Source organism: Cynocephalus volans, chromosome 12 (genome assembly GCF_027409185.1).
Source record: "Cynocephalus volans isolate mCynVol1 chromosome 12, mCynVol1.pri, whole genome shotgun sequence".
Classification (NCBI taxonomy): domain Eukaryota; kingdom Metazoa; phylum Chordata; class Mammalia; order Dermoptera; family Cynocephalidae; genus Cynocephalus; species Cynocephalus volans.
The window spans coordinates 88,349,460-88,371,773 of record NC_084471.1 but is presented as its reverse complement, the minus strand read 5'-3'; the positions used below and the strand labels follow the sequence as shown (position 1 = coordinate 88,371,773).

Below are 22,314 nucleotides of genomic sequence, written 5' to 3'. Positions count from 1 at the left end.
CATGTTGCAACACAGATGAATCTTAAAAACATTACGCTAAGTTAAATAAACCAGAAACAAAAGGACAAATATTACATGATTCCACTTACATAAGGTACCTAGAATAGGCAAATTCATAGAGACAAAAAGTAGAACAGGGGTTACCAGGGGCTAGGGGAGGGAAGGTTGGTTGGAGAGTTATTGTTTAATAGGTACAGAATTCCAGTTTGGAATGATGAAAAAATTTCTGAAAATAGTGCTAATGGTTACACAACACTGGTGGTTACACAACACTGTGAATTTACTTAATGCCACTGAATTGTACACTTTAAAAATGGCTTCAAGACTGGCCAGTTAGCACAGTTGGTTAGAGTAAGGTGTTATATAATACCATGGTCAAGGGTCAGATCCCCATACCAGCAAGCTGCCAAAAACAAAAAACAAAAAACCCCGACTACAATGGTAAATTTTATGCTATGTATATTTTATCACCAAAGAAAAAGGTCTTTAAAAACGTGTCATACACAGATTCAACAATGCAAGTGTACATATTAGTAACAAAAAATTACAAAAATGGATTAGCTATACCAATTCTATTCAATGTGATTGAGATGACAAGAAAAATCAATTTACAGATAATTGTCATACATCTACTTTACAAAGGAATAGATAAGAAAATGGCTAATACTCAGAATTCTAATGCCCTCATCCACATCTGAAAAACCTGGGAACAATATCTAACAGCTGGATGGATACTACAACTAGAAAGAGTACAAATGTTTCATCTGCAAGTTCTGAGGGGCCTCTATTAAAAAAAGAGAGAAAGAGATCTTAAAGAGACTGTGCAACTATAAGACTGAGTAAAATAATGGGGTGGGTAACTCCGACAAACTCTTGAAATGAAAATCTGATTTACCTTTGACTTTAGAGTAATACTTATGCCTAGGATTTCACACACTCTTGCAAAACAGGCCTCAAAAAATAAAAAAGGGGACGGTACAGTGTGAAGCCATGGAATTAGAGGCAGGGCTGACAACGGGTGTTAATGTATAAACTCAAAGACACTAGTTCTTATTGTGCCACACATGGGCTGGAGTACTAAGTGCCGTTAGTTCATAAATTACTGTATAGACCATTCTATCATTTGAGAGAGAGAAAGAGAGAGAATGGTCATTAAAAATTATGTTCTTAGTAAAATGCTTGAAAAACGTTTACAGTGTAAGGAAAATAACATGACACCAATAAAATAGTGTACATATTTTTATAAATGTATCTGTACACATATTAAAAAACTGGTGGTAAATACTACCAAATGTTAATAAAGGCTATGACTTTGCTGCAGATAATGAAGGAGATATTTGTCTCCTGCTCATCCCTTTTTTTTGTACTAGATGCTATATTAAATGTATTTCTTTCTTTGGCTTTCAATTTTAAGCAGTGTGAAAGACTACCACATTAAACAATGATCTCTTGATTATCTTTTAAAGTACTGCATCTTCCGAATTGTCTATAATAAAAATTATCTCACCAGTCAAAAAAAAAGGATGGATATTTACTTAAATCTAAAGAAGCAGCTCTTTAATAAAGATCTGAACATCTGGTTGACATTTTATTATTTTAGCCTATTCCCTTAATTAACTACTTCAAAGAACTCCTGTAGACTATAAAGTGAAAACTAGTTTTTTTTGAATATTAACAAAAGAGCAGGAATTGGGTGCAAAGTACAGTGCCCTACACAGCATGTAAAACAGACCTAAGACTTTTCCTTACCTATTGCTGTCACCTCACATTCTTTACTTACTAATAACCTTATAATTGACAGTTTCCTTAGTCTTTAAATGTAAAATTTTCCATAACAATAAAATTAAATACTATAATTTCTGGAGCCACACAAGCTCAGAATGCCAAATTTTCAAACACTGCGTTTCAAAAATATATAATGTGAAATAGTAGTAGTTTTTGCGTCTATTTCATAAGACGTTTGTAGGATGAATACTCCACCAAAGGGCCCAAGAAACTGAGACAGCAGTCCCTATTCACTGATATATCTCAATCCTATTATCTTTCCCCTTCCAGATCCTAAAAATACAACAAAGTTTTGAGTCACATTTGGTCACTGAAAAAATCTACAGCCTACTCATAAACAATGCTGGTGATTAGAAATAATAGGTTTAGGTTAAAAATTCAGTATTGCCACACTTAACTTTAACTAGAGTCCTTATCCTTAGAAGCTCAATTAGTCACTGAGCTATATAAAAAGGCAGTGCAACTTGGTAAAAACTAAAGTGTTAAATGACAAAGTATGATCTGAAAAGAACTGACAGAATTGAAGAAAAAGCAGAAAACAAGCACAACAAAAATGATATGCAGGTTGAGCATCCCTAACCCAAAAATCTGAAAATACTCCAAAATACGAAAATACGACTTTTTAAGCGCTAACATGATGCTCAACAGAAATGCTCATTGGAGCATTTCAGATTTCAGATTAGGGATGCTCAACCAGTATGCATTTCTGCAAATATTCCAAAATCCAAAAAAACTCGAAATCCGCAACACTTCTGGTCTCAAGCATTTCGGTTAAGGGATACTCAACCTGTATAATACTAAAGATTTTGTATCAGCTTCAGGTTAGCCATAAGAAAAGAAATATATGGAAGTAAAAAAATTATGCATCAATGTAGAATCTCCCCAGAGATTAGAGTCTAAAGAAGGATTTAGGAAACTACTGTCCACAACCCAAATCTCACCCCTGCTTTTTAATGGCCCTACAAGCTAAGAAAAGTTTTTACATTTTTAAATGGTTGTTAAAAAAACAAACAAAACACACACAAAGACTATGTGACAAAAACCCATGTGGCCCTTTACGAAAAATTTTGCCAACCCCTTTTTACAAATTTGTGATATTCTCAATACATATTATTCCCTTTATTCTTCGGGGGAAAATATATATATATGTATATATGTATATCATCACTCTGAAAAATTAGAGGTTATCAAAGCCCAACCAATTTAAAAACACACAGATTCTACACTGAAACTAATCAATGATAGAGCAAAGGATCAAGATTTTACATTTTTAGTTATTATTGTTTTCAGCCCTTCAAATAAAGTAAACTTTTAGAACAGGTCCATCGGTTACTAATATCCTTATGAAACTCATATAAAGTAAAATATTAAATGAAGGGAAGTTATTCCACATATTCCCCTCACTCCCAGCTAAAGTACCATTTTTTTCATCTACTGAAGTAGGAAAAAAACTTTTTAAAATAAAATGTACTATTCTAGCAAAAGTGAACTGTAGATGGAATTCAAATATTTCTGTTGATACAATAAACAGGCACAATCCTTTTGGAAAGCAATTACAGTATTTACCTAGAGCCACAAAAATGTTCACAGCCTTTGCCACAGTAATGCCACTCATGGTATACGATGCTAAGGAAATACGGTTTATTTTTTTAAAAGTAGTAGTTACAAACAGACATATACTTAACATGGTATTCTACAATGTCTTACAAAATAAAATTACATAGGCATTTAATGCTGACCCACAATCTTATACCATTTATCTATCTTCAAAATACACTCTAAATCCAATCACCTAGTTTTAAATTATTAAATTACAATATAAATAGTAATTCAATAAATGTCTTTTAATCAAGTTGTATATAACATGAAACTTCTATGTAAAAATACAATCAAGACAATACGTAAAGAGATTTAAAAACAATTATGGGAGAGAAGAGAATAAGATTGGGGAGAAGAATGCAGGGTCTTCAACTGTATTATTTTATATCTTGAAAAAGAAAAAAGAGCTAAACCAAATGTGGCAAAATGTTAAGGTTGGTGCATACACGATGTTCATTACTTTTCCATATAGCATTAAAAGTGTGCCCATTTCATCACTACTCACTAACAATGAATTTTATATTTTTATTTTAAAATTTCTGTTGGTTTGACAGTCTAAAAATTCTTGGTTTTAACATCAATTTCTTTGAGAAGAAATAATGTTATATGGTTTTTTTCATATCTTCATGTTTATTGCCATCATCTGTGTCCTCTGCCCACTTAGAATTTTCATCTTTTTTACACTGACTTGTATAAGTAAAAAAAAATTTTCCATTTATTACATGACTTAAAATGTTACTGTGATGTATAGAAACTTATCTATAGACTCATTATGAGGAATTTGAAAGCTAAGGCTAAATCATTCAAGATAAGATAAACTCACTGACCAGAACATCAGTTTGTCATTTTTCTATTATAATTAATAGTAACCAAATTATTCTTATGATCATCTTTTAACATATTCAACTTAGTTTTCCCACTCAAGCAGTATCCCTGACATGGGAAGATAGATATAGTAAACAAAAAACCTTAAGAAACTAATAACTTTTACTAAAGGCAATCATATTACTATTAATAATTACAGCATTTACTACTGAGCCCTTTCTTGTATGTCAAATACTGTGATAAGCATATTACAAGTATTATCCCATTTAATCTCCACCTTCCCGCGGCTGATTGCATCAAATGCCCTTGTCAATATGAAGACTGCTGAAAATGTCAGCTAATGTATTATTTGGGGATTTACTTTTGAAATTTTAAATTTACTTATTGTATTAAGTATTACAAGTGCTTTTCCTGTACTATAGGAAAAAATGAGAAATTTACTTTTACTCTGTTAATGCTGAGGTACTTTATGTTACTCGTCTAAAACATTACTTGAATCTGTTATAGAATGTGTCCCACACTATTGTTTATAAGCCATTGAAGTTTGTTGTAGACAGCCAGTTTTCAAAGTCATCTAGACACATGTGCAGTAACCTTGTAATAGGTGAGAAACAAGGAATTTGGGGTATGCAAACAAAGGTTTATGAGTGCATTCCCACCTACCCACCTCATTCCCCCTTGTATCAGAGGAACACCTATTCAAAATCTATTTATTTATTTATTATTTATTTTTTTTAATTTTATTTTGTCGATATACATTGTGGCTGATTATTGCTCCCCATCACCAAAACCTCCCTCCCTTCTCCCTCCCCCCTCCCCCCAACAATGTCCTTTCTGTTTGCTTGTCGTATCAACTTCAAATAATTGTGGTTGTTATATCTTCTTCCCCCCCCCCGTTTGTGTGTGTGTGTGTGTGTGTGTGTGTGTGTGTGAATTTATATATTAATTTTTAGCTCCCACCAATAAGTGAGAACATGTGGTATTTCTCTTTCTGTGCCTGACTTGTTTCACTTAATATAATTCTCTCAAGGTCCATCCATGTTGTTGCAAATGGCAGTATTTCATTCGTTTTTATAGCTGAGTAGTATTCCATTGTGTAGATGTACCACATTTTCCGTATCCACTCATCTGATGATGGGCATTTGGGCTGGTTCCAACTCTTGGAATGGACGCAAATCTCCCAAACTCATTCTATGAAGCAAACATTATCCTGATACCAAAACCAGGTAAAGATATAACCAAAAAAGAAAACTACAGGCCAATATCCTTGATGAATATAGATGCAAAAATCCTCACTAAAATACTAGCAAACAGAATGCAGCAACACAAACGTAAAATTATTCATCATGATCAAGTGGGATTCATCCCAGGGATGCAAGGTTGGTTCAACATACGCAAATCAATAAATGTGATACACCATATTAATAAACTCAAACACAAGGACCATATGATCACCTCTATAGATGCTGAAAAAGCATTTGATAAAGCTCAGCACTCATTCATGACAAAGACCCTCTATAAGTTAGGTATAGAGGGAAAGTATCTCAACATAATTAAAGCCATATATGCCAAACCCACTGCCAATATCATCCTGAATGGGGAAAAGCTGAAAGCTTTTCCTTTAAGAACAGGAATTAGACAAGGATGCCCACTCTCACCACTCCTATTCAACATAGTGTTGGAAGTACTAGCCAGAGCAATCAGAGAAGAGAAGGAAATAAAGGGCATCCAGATTGGAAAAGATGAAGTTAAACTGTCAAACTGTCCCTGTTTGCAGATGACATGATCCTATATATCGAACAGCCTAAAACCTCTACAAAAAATCTGTTGGAATTGATAAATGATTTCAGCACAGTAGCAGGATACAAAATCAACACACAAAAATCAGTAGCATTTCTATTCTCCAATAGTGAACATGCAGAAAGAGAAATCAAGAAAGCCTGCCCATTTACAATAGCCACCAAAAAAATAAAATACTTAGGAATTGAGTTAACCAAGGAGGTGGAAAATCTCTATAATGAGAACTACAAACCACTGCTGAGAGAAATTAGAGAGGATACAAGAAGATGGAAAGATATCCCATGCTCTTGGATTGGAAGAATCAACATAGTGAAAATGTCCATACTACCCAAAGTGGACCAGATGGATTCAAAGCAGAATTTTACCAAACATTCAAAGAGGAATTGACACCGATTCTTTACAAACTATTCCAAAAGATTGTAATGGACGCAAATCTCCCAAACCTATTCAAAATCTAGATATCACATACTGTGCCAGTTACATAGTTTCTGACCTCAAGGAACTAGGTCTAATGGAAGAGATTAATGTAAATAAATAATTAAACTGAAATAAATGTAACACGACATATGTAGGACAAAGTACAATGGTGGCACATAGGTGAGATAAACTTTGCTTGCATGAATAAAGACAGGGGAGGGGAGGACCCTTCCAGTCAGGAAAGAGCAAAGAAAATGCACAAAAAACATGAAACAGCATGTCAAGTACATGGAACCAAGGAGTTCCATGTAACTTTAGCTTAAAAGGATTACAGATAGGTAGAAAGAAGTGAAACCAGACAATCAAGCAGAGGCCAGTTTATGGAAGGTCTTCATGCCATATCACGGAGTTTTCGTTCTATACTAAACCACTGAATGGTTTTTAAGTAGGAAGGGAGGATCAGATTTACCACATTCACTGTTATTATTATGACAAATTATGGAAAGGGCCAAGATTTTTTTTAGCCCTCCCAGCCACTGTCTCATCACAGCTGCTCAGCAGCACCAGTAGCAGTTCACAGCACCACCTCCGCAGAGGGTTAAAGGCTCAGCAACATGGGGTCCCCTCCTCTGAACTTCTAGTTCTAATAACCTCCAAATCTTCCCTGCCTTCTCTGAATCCTAGAGGTACAGGCTACTTCTTGATGTTACTGTGTTACCTCAGTGTTTGCTTTTTGCTTTTCAGTTTTCCAATGCCTAGTTAACTAATTCTCCATATTAAGTTCTCCATGTTGAAATACCTAGTGTGGTTTCTGTTTTCCGGACTGGACTTCTGACTCCTATAAATGTTAAAACCTAGTGGAAAGAAAGGGAGGAAGAGAGGGAGGGAGGGAAGGTAATGGAGACTGGGAGATAGATGAGTTAGGAAATTATTACAAGAAATGGTACTAATAACTAAGGCAGCAACAGCAGTAAAAATGGAGGAGATTAAATAGATTTGAGAAACTGGCAGAACTATCCTCATAAATTGCTGGTAGGAAGGTAAATGGTACAGCCACTGTGGAAAACAACTTGGCAGTTTCTCAAAATCTAAACAAAGAGCTACCATATGACCCATCAATTCTATATTGCATACCCAAGAGAAATTAAAAATATATGTTCACACAAAAACTTATACATGAATGTTTATAACAGCATTATTCAAAACAGCCAAAAAGAGGAAATCCAAATGCCCATCAACTGAGTAGATAAACAAAATATGGTATATCCATACAACAACATTATTCAGCCATAAGAAGGAATAAAGTACTGATCAACATGGATGAACCCTCAAAACATTATCCTACCTGAAAATAGGTCAGACACAAAAGGCCACATATTGTATGACTCCATTTATGAGAGAATCAGAACAGGCAAATCCAGAGACAGAAAACAGATTAGTGGTCCGCCAGGGGCTGGCAGGGAAAGGGTTTGGGTAGTGACTGCTAGTATGGGGCTTCTTTTGGGGGCAATAAAAATGTTCTGAAATTAGCAGTGATGGTTGAACAGCCTTGTGAGTATACTAAAAACCACTGAAATATACATTTTAAAAGAGTGAATTTTGTGCTATGTGAATTTTATCTCAATTTTTTAAAATAGCAGAGCTTATTTACTGGGGATGGAAACAGAAGGGAAAGGTGGAAAAAAAGATGAGTTCAATTTTAGACATGTTACATTCCCTATGCTCATGGGCTGTCCTGGACGGTATGACCCTGCAGGCAGCTTGATAAGCAGGTCTGGTGCTCAGGACAGAAGCCTAGGCTAGAAATAGACCTGAGAGTCTTCATCTATGGGCAGCCACAGAACTCCACTTACTTGTGGTGTGGGCTTGGGCAAACTACTTAATCTTTCATTTCCTCCAAGTCATTGTTCCTTCAGCTGTGAAAGTGCATAAATAATCACATACAGGACTATGTATATAGGTTAGGATTAAAGAACATAAAAATCCTTTTATAAAATGTAGAGTGCTATAAAAAGTTAATTCTATTACTTTATATAAAAGGGTACTTCAAAAAGCTCAGGGAAAAATAGAATTAAAAGATAATACATATCTTTTCACGAACTTTTTGAAGTACCCTCATATTATATCGCACATGCTATTATAGGCCAAAACTGTAGAGGGTGGCCCACTGGCTACTAGGAACTGTGCAGAAACAGTATCTTGTCCTTATGAAATCATTGGACACCTGAAGTTGGAATAATTTTTGCAAAACTGGTCATTGAATTTTAAAATAAATACCATGTAGACAGATAAGTTTCAGGGAAGGAGAGCTAAAAGTGAGGGTTATGAAGGATTTCTATCTTGATTAGGAAGCAAAGCTGTTCTCATGACAGCATTTTCTGTTAAAAATTAAGATATTAATTAAAAGTAAGGATAAAGAAAATGTCTTTACCAAATGCTAGATACTTGAAATTATGAGAACATTAAATACTAACTTAGGACTAGAGAGAATATATTTGCTACTCCCAAGAGATGAAACTAGTTCAAAAATCTGAATAAACTCAAGAAAAATTTGCATAACAGATTTTGAAAATAAGGATGTTATTTATAAGCATACATCTGTAACTTGTTGAAGTCACATGGCATTCTCCCACAAATTATTGCTTGTTGTCAAGTAAGAATGTGAGGCTGAAATGATCATAGATCCAATCTTAATAATTATACATGCCAATATAATTTTCATGTTTTATATTATATACCTCTCAGTTATCCTTTACTTGGCCTTGATATCAATTTCCTTAATCCAACAGTACATCTGCATTATCTAACTTATTGAAGCTTTAAAAAGAGAAAAGTATGAAATAATCTAATGGTATCTAATACTATGGCATCCTTTACTCTCTCCAAAATGAATTAATTACTTCTCTCCCACCCCAACAATACACAAGGGTACTTCAAAAATTTCATGGAGGGCTGGCCAGTTAATTGGTTAGAGCATGGTGTTGATAACACCATGGTCAAGGGTTTGGATCCCCATACAGGCCACCTGCCCCCAAAATGTTTTTAAATGTTAAAGAAAAAAATTCATGGAAAGATTCATATTACCTTTTAATTCTATTTTCCCACGAACTTTTTGAAGTACCTTCATATGTGTATTTTAAAAGCTGAAACACCATAGAGAATGAGAGTATCATTAAGTTTCTATTTAGATAAATGGAATTATAATTAACACAATGTGCTATGACCCAGCTTCACTTCCATAATGGATATTTTTCAATATCAGTATATATAAATCTACCTAATCAACAACTTCCTTTTTGACAAGGGTATAATTTGTATGCATATGACACAATTTACTTCACCCATTCTCTATTGATAGACATGTAGATTTTTCCATTTTTTAAAAATCATAAACAGCACTGCAATAAACATTTCTGCATCTTAAAACGTTTATCCAATTAAATTATTGGGATAAATTCCAAGAAGTGGGAAGTAACTGGTCAATGGACATGCAGTTTAAGTTTTGATACGTATTTCCAAATTGACATCCAGAAAGTTTGTAAGAGTTTATACTTCCACTGCAGCATAAAGAATGCACATTTCTCTATATCCTTCCCAGCGGTTATCATTCTAATCTTAGCCAATGTCAAAGTATAAAATATTATTTGTTATTTGAACTAGAATTGTATCAGTGTAATGAAGTGTCTTTTTGTATGTTATGTCATTTATTTTATTTCTCTTTTGGTAGATAGGCTGGCTTATTTATATCTCTAGCCTTTTTTTTTTTTTTTTTTTCTATTTGGATGTTTGCTTTTTTCTAATTCATATGAGATAGCTCCCTGGTATATGAACCAAAGAGTTGTCCCAGATTTTCACTTGTCTTGTATCTTTGTTAAACATATCTTAATTTTTATGTAACCAAATAGCTCGGTCTTTGCCTAAACGTTTTCCTTAATGATTTAAGGATAATCTGAAAATGAGAAAGGATTTCCACTTTTCTCAAGAGAGAAAAATATTTAATCCTAATTCCACAAATAAGGAAACTAACCTATCATTAAGTTCACTCACTCAATCTGTCTTATTTAGATAATACTGCAAGAACCAGACTTAAGATTGACCTGGGGCTGGCTGGTTAGCTTACTTGGTTAAAGTGTGATGTTGATAACACCAAGGTCCAGGGTACAATCCCTGTACTGGCCAACTGTCCCCTGCAGCCCCCTCCCAAATTAATATTATCATTTTTATTTCACATCTGTGTACAATTTAACATTAAAATTTATACAGTGTAGAACCAGGGTTCTCACTGTGGGAGAAAGAAGATATTGAGGAAGGTGAGGAAGATGGTAAACTTATGATTTTTTTAATAACATGTATTTCCTGGCTGTGTGTTGAAGAAAAGGTTTTAGAAGCAGTATCACCCCTGTAGCAATAAACACACCTAACATCCAGATTGATTTCTAAATACCATCCCACATTAAAAGGAACTAAGACTCCTTGGACAAATACTTGAGTCCAGGGAGGGGACAGGGAAAGAACAAAGTGAACCTGGAACACATTATGCCAGAAAATAACAAAGAGCTCAAAACTAAGAGGAACCTGCCAAAAGCCAGCTTGAAAGGGAGTCCACTGGCCATTTCAAAAATAAGTGTGAGCACCAAAATCAATAATTACGGTAACAGACAACAGCACATTGAATTTTAAAAAACCCTATGAGTCTATAGTGATACAAATAAACTAAGGAAAGGAAAGAGAAAAGAGAGTCCTTATTCACAGCAGATGCCAATTAATGTAGAAGTAATGACAAGATTACCATTTTGCAACCAGTACGGTAGTAATTTATTTAGGGAAGAATTATTAGTAGATGCTAAATCCTAGTGGGTACAAATGTGTTGGAGAAAAAGGTATTTATAGTCTCAAAGGATCTCCCCCACAGAGTTCTTATTAATTACAAAGGAATTAAAGATAATTTTACATAAAGAAATCTGATAGACATTAGCTTAACCAAAAAATGATGTTATCAATAATGGGACAAACCAGCATCATATGGCTCCTGATGTGATGCAATGAGAACATAACATCACTTATGTAGCATTCCTGCTGAAACTGTTTAACCTGGATCTGATTATGAGGAAACAATCAGACAAACCTAAACTATAGTACATTCTACAAAACTACTGGCCTTGTAAAAGATGAAGAAAAGCTGAAAAACTGTTCTTTATTAAAAGTGACTATGAGACATAATAACTAACTTTTAATCCTGGATCAGGAAAAAAATAATTGCCAAAAGGACATTCTTGGAACAACTGACAAAATTTGAGTATGGCCATATATTAAACTATTATACCGAAGCTGAATTTCCTAAATTTCATCATTGTGTTATAATTATACAAAGAAATATTCTTGTTGTTAGAAATGGGTCAGCAAACTTTTTCTGAAAAGGGCCAGACAGTAAATGTTTTAGCTTTTGGTCTCTGTTGCAACTATTCAATTCTGCCACTGTAGTGTGAAAGCAGCTACAGACAATATGTGAGCACACGAGCATGGCTGCGCTACAATAAAACTTTACAAAAAACAGCCAGCAGGCAGGATTTGGCCAGCAAGCAGATCACAGTCTGCAGACCCCTGTCTTAGAGCATAGACATTTAGAGCATAACATGTGCAACTTATTCTCAAATAGTTCCACAAAAATAAAAAATATGTATTCGTGTATATGTGTATGTATACTATACATACATACTATACGAACATACACACACATAATAGATCTAGAGAAAAGTCCATACAGCAAAATGTTAACTAGTGAGTCTAGTTTAAGGGTAACAGGTATTCATTGTATTATTTTTTACTACTTTTCCATAGGTTTGAAATTTTTCAAAATAAAAAGTTGAAAACATTATCTAAGTCACTATCTCCTTCCTTAATCCTCTCAAATATCTGTTTTTTTACTACCCATGTCTACTAATTTCGTTATATTAATATCACAATAGGGCCGGCCCTTGGCTCACTTGGGAGAGTGCGGTGCTGATAACGCCAAGGCCAATGGTTCGGACCTCTATATAGGGATGACTGGTTGCTCACTTGGAGAGCGTGGTGCTGACAACACCAAGTCAAGGGTTAAGATCCCCTTACCTATCATCTTTAATAAAATAACTTCTATAAACATAGGCACTATGAGACAACAAAGGTAAGAGGTGCAAAACATTTAGAGCACTCCTAAAGTATAAAGCCTCTATATACTAAGTCATATAAATTCAGGATCAGTGACAAGAAACACTGCTCTTCAAAATAAATCTAAGATTAATAATAATAGACTAATAAGCTCCATGAAGGCAGGGATCTAATCCACTTTGCTCCTTGATGTATCACCAGTCCCTAGGAAGACTGCATGGTACAAAAGCGTGCAATGAATAACATTTTTGGAATTAAGGAATTAGTTGCATTGCTAAAACCAGAATCTTAGGAGATGCCAAACCATAAAAATGTTTTTTTCTTTCAGCTATTTCCATTATCGACTTCCATTTATGTTTTTAAGCGTTTGTATTTATAAAAATCCAAAGCAGAATAAAACATGTCCAATAAACTTTAACATTCACGTCTAAATAAATACTTATTAAGTAAATACTTATTCCTAAATTAACCTAAATACAGAGCTCGAATTTTGTGTTAGTTTATTCTAAAAATCAGGTGCTCCACAACTTCTCTAGTCCTATAAAAATCTACAAAATGTGAACTCTCACAATTTGCCATTTTTGAATGGGCCCTTCCTAACACACCAAAACACACCACCAAGCTCTGAATCCTGTAAAGTAGCTCCTGAGTACATGCAAAGAAATTCAAAGAGCCATACTGCTGCTTTTTAGCTCCTAATACAAAGTAAATTCAATCAGTGTTAAAAATGGAACCACCCCATTTTCTACTACATTGCCGTATTTCCTTTCTTAGTTAAATATATTCATCTTTTTGTTTATTAGTTAGGCCTAACTAGTCTACACAGTAACTTTATATTAATACTAGCAGAGAGTAAAATTGATATTTTAAATTTTTTAAAAAATCAATTAGATAAAACTTTTAAATGAAATCAAAATACTGTATTTATAAAGTGATTATACAGCAAAAATATCCAAGCTTACAATTTCACTGTTATTTATTATAAAAGCAAATAAGTTGGCCAGTAGAGGGCACTCACAAAAGGGGGGAAGAGCTGGCCACAGCCTTGAAGAGAAAGGCATTTACAAATTGCTATGTGTACCTTACTTGAAAAACAGAATGTTTTAATAGACCATTGGAGTGAGCTAACATAACATAATATTAATTTACAAAAGGTAAAGTTTAAATCTATGTTATGTTTGAAAATGTAACATAAACCTTATATCAGCGGCTTGAATTTGACCATTTAAGAAATGTTTAAAGCTATATGTAACACATACAAGGGTTTCAACCCCAGCACTATTGACATTTTGGGTGAGAACATTCTTTGTTGTGGAGACTGTCCTATGCACTGTAGGATGTTTAACAGCATGTTTGGCTTCTACCCTACAGATGCCTGGAGCAGCCCTCCCTCCCCAGGTTGTGACAACCAAAAATGTCTTCAGATGTTGCCAAATGTCCCCTCAGGGGCAAAGTCACCTATCCACCTCTCACTGATAACTACTGTTATATATATATAACAGCTTACAACATTACATGAGACTTTACTTCTTCCATTCTCCAATACTGGTTGACTATAATTTTTCTCTCTATAATCTAAATAACTTATTCTGCAAGTTAAATGAATTCTATAATTAACATGGAAAAATAAAAGAAACAGAGAAACTGACAAATCATGGTAACTAAATATTCCATAGCTCAGAGCACTAAAGATAGAACAAATCAATCCAATTATGAATCCACTTTTTCTTACTGAGTAGAAAACTGTTTCATCAAAAAAGGGCATAATACTTGGACTGAATTATAAGTGTCACATTAGCAAAAGCATGCAGATGTCAAAGAATTAGAGCCTGGGAAAAAATACTTCTTGCTACATTGATTTTTACTAGCATATTATATCTAGTAATCGATATATATTTGCTACTTATCAACTGATCATTCTGATCTCTGTCTATGACTACCTATTTTTTTAAAGACAAGATTTTTCTTCTTCTCCCAAATCTTACCTTGAAAAAAACACTTCAGGGAATATGTTTTGATAACAAGTGATCTGTAAACTATAAAAAAGTGTGTATTTCTGGTCAAGTATTGTAGCTGGGGGCTTGTTTTGAGTTTTTAATAATCTTGTCACACTAACGAGGTATTTCATTATCTCTTTGGAACTCTTTGGTGGACTTCATAAAAAATAAAAATAAAATTCTTCAGAAGAGAAGTAAAAGTAATAGTCATGTACATAACCTCCAGTATAAACATGTTCCATCTACATGTCATACCTGTCTATTCTATATCATATCTCTGCCATTAAGTTGCCATTAGATAGCAGGCTAAGTTCAAATCGGAATTAGTCTCCATTGTTAAATATTTTCTTGCTCAAAACACAGCTAATTTTTCGCTTTTAAAAAGTTATATATGGGTACACTGGAAATTCCACTTAATTTGGTCTCAGAAAATTAAAATTCAAATCCCACTGCTTACCAGCTAAATAATCCTAGGTGAGTTGGAACCTCTTAGAGACTTTTTTATCTATAAAATGAAAGAAATAATGACTACCCTCCTTATCAAGCTCATAGTGTTAAATCTTTAAAAATTCTAAATCACTAAAAAATGATAATACTTGATTTAAATTTCTTTCATTTCCTTTTTTAAAAAAACGTAGGAAAACTGATGAGAATTCCAAATGTGCAGTCTATGTCCTCTCTAATTTTCTTTGACCCCCATTATTCACCACTCAAAACCTAACAGCAACAGTGAAATCTCCTATCCTCTTTTTAAACTTTTTACAATAACATGGAGTCAGCATTTTTATTCAATCAACTATTTACTAAATTAAACTACTAAATTCTCTTGCCTTTCTTCCAGTTGAACGACACCAAGATCTTTATGTGTTAGTTCCCTCAGAGACTCACTGTAATGTGGGAGATAAGAGATAATCTCATATACCTTTTCCTGGGTGGCTAAACTACATGGGGGAAAGTCAGTTTCAAAGTTCACAGATAATCAACACTTCCCAGAGTCAAGTCTTCTGGTTTGGCAGAAACCATAACCAGAATTATGGGTTTAAGTTTATAAACTTCTCTAACTCCCCCAAATAAAGGATTAACTATTAGTATTAGCTTTATTTCTTTAAGATTTATATTGCATTTTAACAATTTTGAACAGTAGGTTTCCTAACCTATTTTATCACATTGATGCATTCATGACCTCATGCTATGTGCATTTATATAGCATTCATGATCTCTGATGGGAAACAGAGCATAATGGAATTTCTTCGATTTTCAGAGAAGATGGAGAGAAGTTCTGCTAAAATCACCTTCCAAAATTCCAGGAAAACATCTATGCTCAACGTGAATTCTATTAAAGTTTCCTTTTACATCTGATTTACATAGTAGAGTAAGCCAAGAAACCCCAGATTTGGAATACAGACTGAAATGGGTGAACTATTCAATCTTCCTCAAAGAAAAAAGGAAAACTATAGTTCAGCATTGAATTGACTTGTCAGAAGAAAATATGTAGACACTATTACATAGGTGGTCCCCTTCACTTAGACTGTTCCCCTTTACTAAGGCAAATACTTAAATTTGGAAACCAAATAAAAGTTGCTTCCATGTTTAAATCAAATGTTTGCAAATAAGCATTACTTCTCCATTTTTTAATAGTACCAAAAATATTTGACATTTCCTTACAGTTATCTAATCGATCCTCAAAATTTTAAACTGCACAACTTCCCAAGGCCACCAATGCCCTCAGAATCCACCTGAGTGCAAAGTATTTCTTCAAGACATTACACAGCACAGGACCTTGATAGGGCATTTTGACCCATTCTAGATTCCACAACTTGGGACTTGGAGAAAGTTCTGGGAAATTTTTCAAACTAATTAAAAAATAATTAACACATTAGATCTAGAACAAAAACTAATGGATTAGGAATGCTTAACCTGGGGTAAAGCAGCCTAAGAAATAATCTGACAACAAGGCTATTTCAAAGACAAGGTGATAGACTTATTTCCATCTCCACTGATGTTAAATTTAACATGAAGATTCAGATTACACATAAACTAAGCTAATAATTACATTCTGGAAAAGAGTTAACAAGGACAGTTATGGAATATCTCCTCCTGCAGGTCTTTGGGATTAATAAATCCTTATCTGCTTCGAATAACTGGAGTCTAAGTGCTGCCAGAAAGCAGTAGGAAATACTACCTGACCTCTCAAGATTTCTTCCAGGCCTTTATTCTATCATTTTGCTGCGGGCCTTTACTCTTGCAAATTTTCATGAAACTAAAAAAGTACGAAAACAATCCTCAAAAGCTTATTAATCAAATTGTAATAAAAAATAATCCTAACATTTCCTTGAGTAAATTAAAAAAGGACCACAAAGCAAAGGTAAGGGTTGGTAATGGTACCTTCATATATCACACTTTAGGCAAATAATGGGCTTTTTAAAATTCATCAGGTAGCTGTAGGTTCTCCACTACTTTAATGTTGAGGGGAAAATTTAAAAAATACTACTAATTAAGTTAAAAAAAAATCAACCATCGAACAATCATATTTCACCAGTACAATTCAATCTAACTTCTACATGTGATGTTGAAATACATAAAAACCCATAAAAAGCTACATTAAAAAGAATGACTTTTAGGTACAGATAAGATGCAAATTCCTATTTTCACCCTCTCACAAAATTCTGAAATACACTTCCAATCAAAATGCACATACACTGACACACAGTGAATGTCATGGACCTTGATATTCTCCTGAGAGAAATAAGGCTCCTTTTTATCTGTGGCTATATATATCTTCAGTTTAAGCCTTAAAACCCAAGTACATTTCAGATAACTTAATAAAATAACTTTCAGTATAATCACCTTGTAATAAGTACTCACAAAAATGATCAGAGAAACCTTTTTTGGTACCATAGGATGGTCTATCAAAAATTATATATATATGTCGGGCTGGCCAGTTAGCTCAGTTGATAACAGTGTGGTGGTGCTATTAACACCAAGGTCCAGGATTTGATCCCTATACCGGCCAGTCACCAAAACATCAAAAAACAAAAACAAAAGAAGGACGGTCCTACACAAGTAATATGCATATATTAAAACAAGATTTACCTCTATCGTAGGATCATATTCATCCACAAAGTGATTCTGAATTAGCTGTATCGTCAAGGCACTCTTGCCTACGCCACCAGCTCCAACTACCACAAGTTTGTATTCAGTCATTTTCAGCAGGCCTTATAATAAAAATAATGAAAATGTGACTAAATTAGAATACATGTCACATGAGGTTAATACTCTATCAAGTACTCTACCAATTCCTTTTGATACAAACCCACCTTTATATGGAAAATTATTTCAAAATACCTCACAAAAATTGAATGACGAAAACTTCAGTTAACTACATATTGTAATGAATTGTGCTTCATTTACAAACTTCCCCATCAACATTTAAGAAACACGCATATAGAGTACATAGACAGTTCTTTTGCCTTATATTGATGTGGTTCTAACTAGACAGCCAGACTGCTGTTCTCTAGCAGCTAATAGTTCTCAAAGAAACATATCATGATTTCACTCAGTACAACTGTCTAGCATAGTGCTCTATACACTGTAGACACACCCACAGAAAACTTGTTGAAAGCTGTCTCCACTCCTATGGTTGCTGTATTCCTAGCTGACTCTGGCCTCTAAGAGTTATAAGGAGATAAGCTAAGAGTGTCTTTGTTGGAGCCAACAACTATAGAAAATCTTTTTAAAGCATCATCATACTACCTTAGTTCTTCTGGATAGGTAGCAAGAATCAGATGGACGTTGCAGGGACAAGCGTGAAATGAAGCTCGAGTATATGGTGGGGAGATAAAAATTTATAGACACTGAAGCAGATAAGGACAATATCTGATGACATTTTAATTTGAAAAATATCTGCTGGGGAAAAGAAAGGCAAAAACTAAGAGACCTGATTGCAAATAAACACTAAAAACATGCAGCATCCTATTTATTGAAGACCACAAGTTATCCAAGTAGGCACTCTCTCCCCACCAAGAAAAAGGTTATCTGGTTTTCCAAATGGTAACATACTAACTTCACCTTATTCCTGAGCCCCCTCACAAAGAGCACCACAGGCTAGAAAACTGTTATATCATGAATGCTATAGCACAGCCCCCTTTCCTACTCTGCTCCACCTATCCTTCCCTGCTGCTTTTCTAGGGCCACGTGGACAGCCACTACAAACATGTATTTTATCTCACTTGCCCCACGTTTTATTCCAAATGTAGACCATAGCAAATGGGGCAAATGAGGAGAAACACACCAAAATGTATCCTCTAGCTCCCTGGCCAACCCACCCCCCAAACAATCTGGATAGCCTAGAAGAACAGTTTTCAAAATGTGGTCTAGGAACTCCATAGGTTCCTAACACTTTTTGTGGGTCCCAGAGGTCAAAACTGTTTTCATAATAATACTAAGATGTTCTTTACCCTTCTCACTCTCATTCTTTTACAAGTGTACAGTAGAGTCTTCCAGATGTATGATCACAACAGATTGAACGCAGATGCAGATATGAGAATCCACATATCTTCTATTAAGCCACATAGTTAAAGAGATTTACTAAAGTGTGAAACAATGCAACTCTTCCCAGTAATTTTTGGTTTTGTTTTGGAAAATAGTTATTTTTCATAAAAAATTTTTTACATGTTACCAAGTAATGGGCTTATTATCCTTATTTTTAAATGAATTAATAATTTTCTAATATGATAAATATTGACAGACTCTACACAAATCAAAGGTTTTTGAGATCCTCAATAATTTTGAAGAGTGCAAAGGGGTACTTAAGACCAAAAAGTGTGCTAGCCTAGGAGATACTGTGGACAGGTATTGGATTAGAACTTAGTCATATATACATGTGTGAACTGAGAGACATACACCTTCTACTTGTTTATGCAATGGTTGTTTCCAGAAGGAAAAATCCTTGAATCACATTTTTAAAACCAAGGAATATTTAAATCCACTAGAAGGAACTGGGTTCCAAAGGAGTCTTACTGAATGAAGATCATAGGCCAGAAGGAGTCCCCTCACTCAAAGTTACAAAAACTAGCAAGGGGTGGAAATGGGACTAGAAGAACCTAACAAGTTTGCTAAGAAAAGAAAAAAATTTCACTTTTATCATAAAACTAAACTAACATCTACTATCTCTTAAAACCAAGCATGCTTGTGGATGACTGTAGTCTGAAAGTAAAAAGTGCTGATATTAACCATATTTGATATCTGTAGTCTATCACATGTAGGTCAGCATTTTGGACCCAAGTCACTTAAGAGTAACACCAGTCTCATATGGTTAATTCTGAGCTGATTACGAGCAGACTTTTTCCCTTTATAATTTATTTTTAAGTGATTTTCCATTACAAACATAACATGTATACTGTGTAACAACTAGAAAATACCTTTCTGTTTTTAAACCTCTTGTTTTGATGGATATCAAGATTTTAAAAGGCTAGCTTAGGACTTCAGCTATAACTTGCACATGCCTAAAAGGATTTATTTCAGGCAGTTAACTGGCAGACTGCTACAATTAACCCCTCTTGTCAGTCAGTTTAGATAACCTTGAAAGTGCTGTCTAGGAGTACTGTAATAACTCTTGTGACGGGGAACAAATTTGTACGGATGAGGGGTAGTGGAGAAAAGAACAAGAACAGGCAAATTAAACTTCAAGTACTATTTTAGCTATGGCTGTCTACACTCAACTAGAAGGGAAAAGCCCTGTTTGTGCTCTGAGGGTTTTCTTCATATGTTTTAACTTGACAAAGCAAACAGACCTTCTGGGATTAACTTTTTCCTTTTCACTGTGGGTCACAGGCTTTACGGGTAGGGTGTTGGCCACCTGTTCTTCCACCACCATCTCTACCTCCACCTCCTCCTTTGTGGCCACAGCAATGTCACAGCCCATACATGGGGGAGGGGAGCAGTCAGGAACTCGGAGGCAGACGCATTTTTTTCAAACACAATAACCTCCAACAGTGGTCTCTGAGCACTTTCCTTATGCTCTCCCAGAACGTGACCCACACCTCCCCCTGCGCACCGAGAAGGACCACTATCCGTCCAGCCTGCGCTCGAGGGAGAAGTTTAGACCTTCGTCCTAGAGATGCTAGATGCTGCAGAGACGGCAGTGCCGAGGCAGCCGAGTGCTGGGCAGGGGGGAAGAGGTGCGGGAGCGGAGAGAGCTAGAGGACGACGAGGGGGAGGGGAGCGCGGCGGGAGTAACCTCCACCGCAGTAAGGAGCAGCCGGTGGCCGCGACTTTCTCCCCCGCCGCCTCCAGCCGCGGCTCTCGGGGAGGAGGAAGGAAGGGGTTCCCCGTCCAGGAAGCAGCACCAGCGGCGGCCGCCTCTAGCCTCACCCTCCTCAGCCCCGCACCGCCCATTCCTCACTCCCCGCGTCGCCGCGTCCCCGCGTCTCCCCCCGCAGACCCCCCACCCCGCCCGCCCGCTCGGGCCCTGCGCCCGCGTCCCCTCTCCGCCCCTCCCGAGACCCCTAATTCATTCACTCGCCGCCGGCCCCGCCCGGCGCCGGCGAGGAGGGTCAGGACCGGGGGCAGGGGCCCAGGAGGGGTGGTCCGCTCCGTACCTCTCTCCCGCACCTGGGAGCCGCCGAGCCTCTGGCCCCCGCCGCCGCCTTCAGTGCCTGCGCCGCGCTCGCTCCCAGTCGGAAATGGCGGGGGCCGGGAGTACTGGCCGAGCAGCCGCCGCTGCCGCCACAGCCGCCGCCGCCGCTGCCGCTGCCTCCGCCGCCGCGGCCGCCGCCTAGGGAAATCGAGCTCCGAGCACACCGATGAGTTCGGGGCCGGGCGGCCACAGAGGGCAGAGCTATCGATGCGTGCCGCGCTCGATTCCTCTTCAGACGGGCGGACGGGAGGGAGCGGCCGAGGGCGGTGTGGGAAGAGGGAAGGGAGGCAGGCCGCGAGCGCCGCCGGGGAGGGGAGCGGGCCTGGGCGGCGCCTAGGCCGGGGGGAGGGACTGCCAGACCCACGCGGTGGTCCGCCCCCAGCCTCTCGCCGCAGATTCGGACCCGGAGCCACCGCGGGGACACGACACCACCGAGAGACACCAGAAGCGAGCCCGCCGCACCGCTGTCGGGTCTACACAGAGAAGCTACGAAAATCCCGCCACCCCTCGGGGTCGGCCTACGCTTGTGCGCATACATTTGCTGTCATTTGCTGCATGCAAGTAAACATGCAGTCACCAAATGTGGGAGGCGACGTCGGTGACTTAGGGAGAGACTGGGAAGGCAGTTCCTCGCCCCGGGGCTACCTGATCGGCGCCTGATTATCAGCCTCGATACTCAGGCTGGGAATCTAGCCCCAGGCTCAGACGCATGCGACAAACCCTTTCATCGCTAATCTTTTTTGGGGGGGTGGTCTGTTATATCTTGTTGTTTTCTGGATATTTTGAAGCCATCAGGCCTCTCTAAACAGGGACCTCAGATGTACCCATTGCCCCTGAAAGCACAAGCAGCAGACAGACTTAAGTAGGAGTGCCCTTGATAGTTTAAACCTGAGGAGAGTCATTCACATATTAATTAGAAGATTGAAATTAATCAGTTAACGTTCAAGGACTTAAGACATTAAACAATGGGGCAATTAAACATTGCAAGCATACTCAGAGATTGCATTGATGAACTACCTAGAAAGGTCAATTGGGAAAGTTTTAAAGATTGAGGCCTGGCTGACCAGCGCCTATGCCTAATATGACCACTCATCTGAATCTCTACTT

General features: G+C 36.8%; 1 protein-coding gene across 2 annotated transcripts in view; it reads right to left on the bottom strand.

Moving 5' to 3' along the window:
- KRAS (KRAS proto-oncogene, GTPase) overlaps positions 1 to 21,333 on the bottom strand; it is a 41,089-nt gene extending 19,756 nt beyond the window's left edge. Inside the window, exons 1-2 of one of the 2 annotated variants that reach the window (XM_063075601.1) lie at positions 21,170 to 21,333; positions 17,664 to 17,785 (exon numbers count right to left, since the gene is read on the bottom strand). In XM_063075601.1, coding sequence (XP_062931671.1) covers positions 17,664 to 17,774 — 111 coding nt within the window. In that variant the 5' untranslated portion in view covers positions 17,775 to 17,785; positions 21,170 to 21,333. The remainder of the gene's footprint in view (positions 1 to 17,663; positions 17,786 to 21,169) is intronic. The other variant, XM_063075602.1, reaches the window with a different exon arrangement.
- Between the last annotated feature and the right edge of the window lie 981 nt (positions 21,334 to 22,314).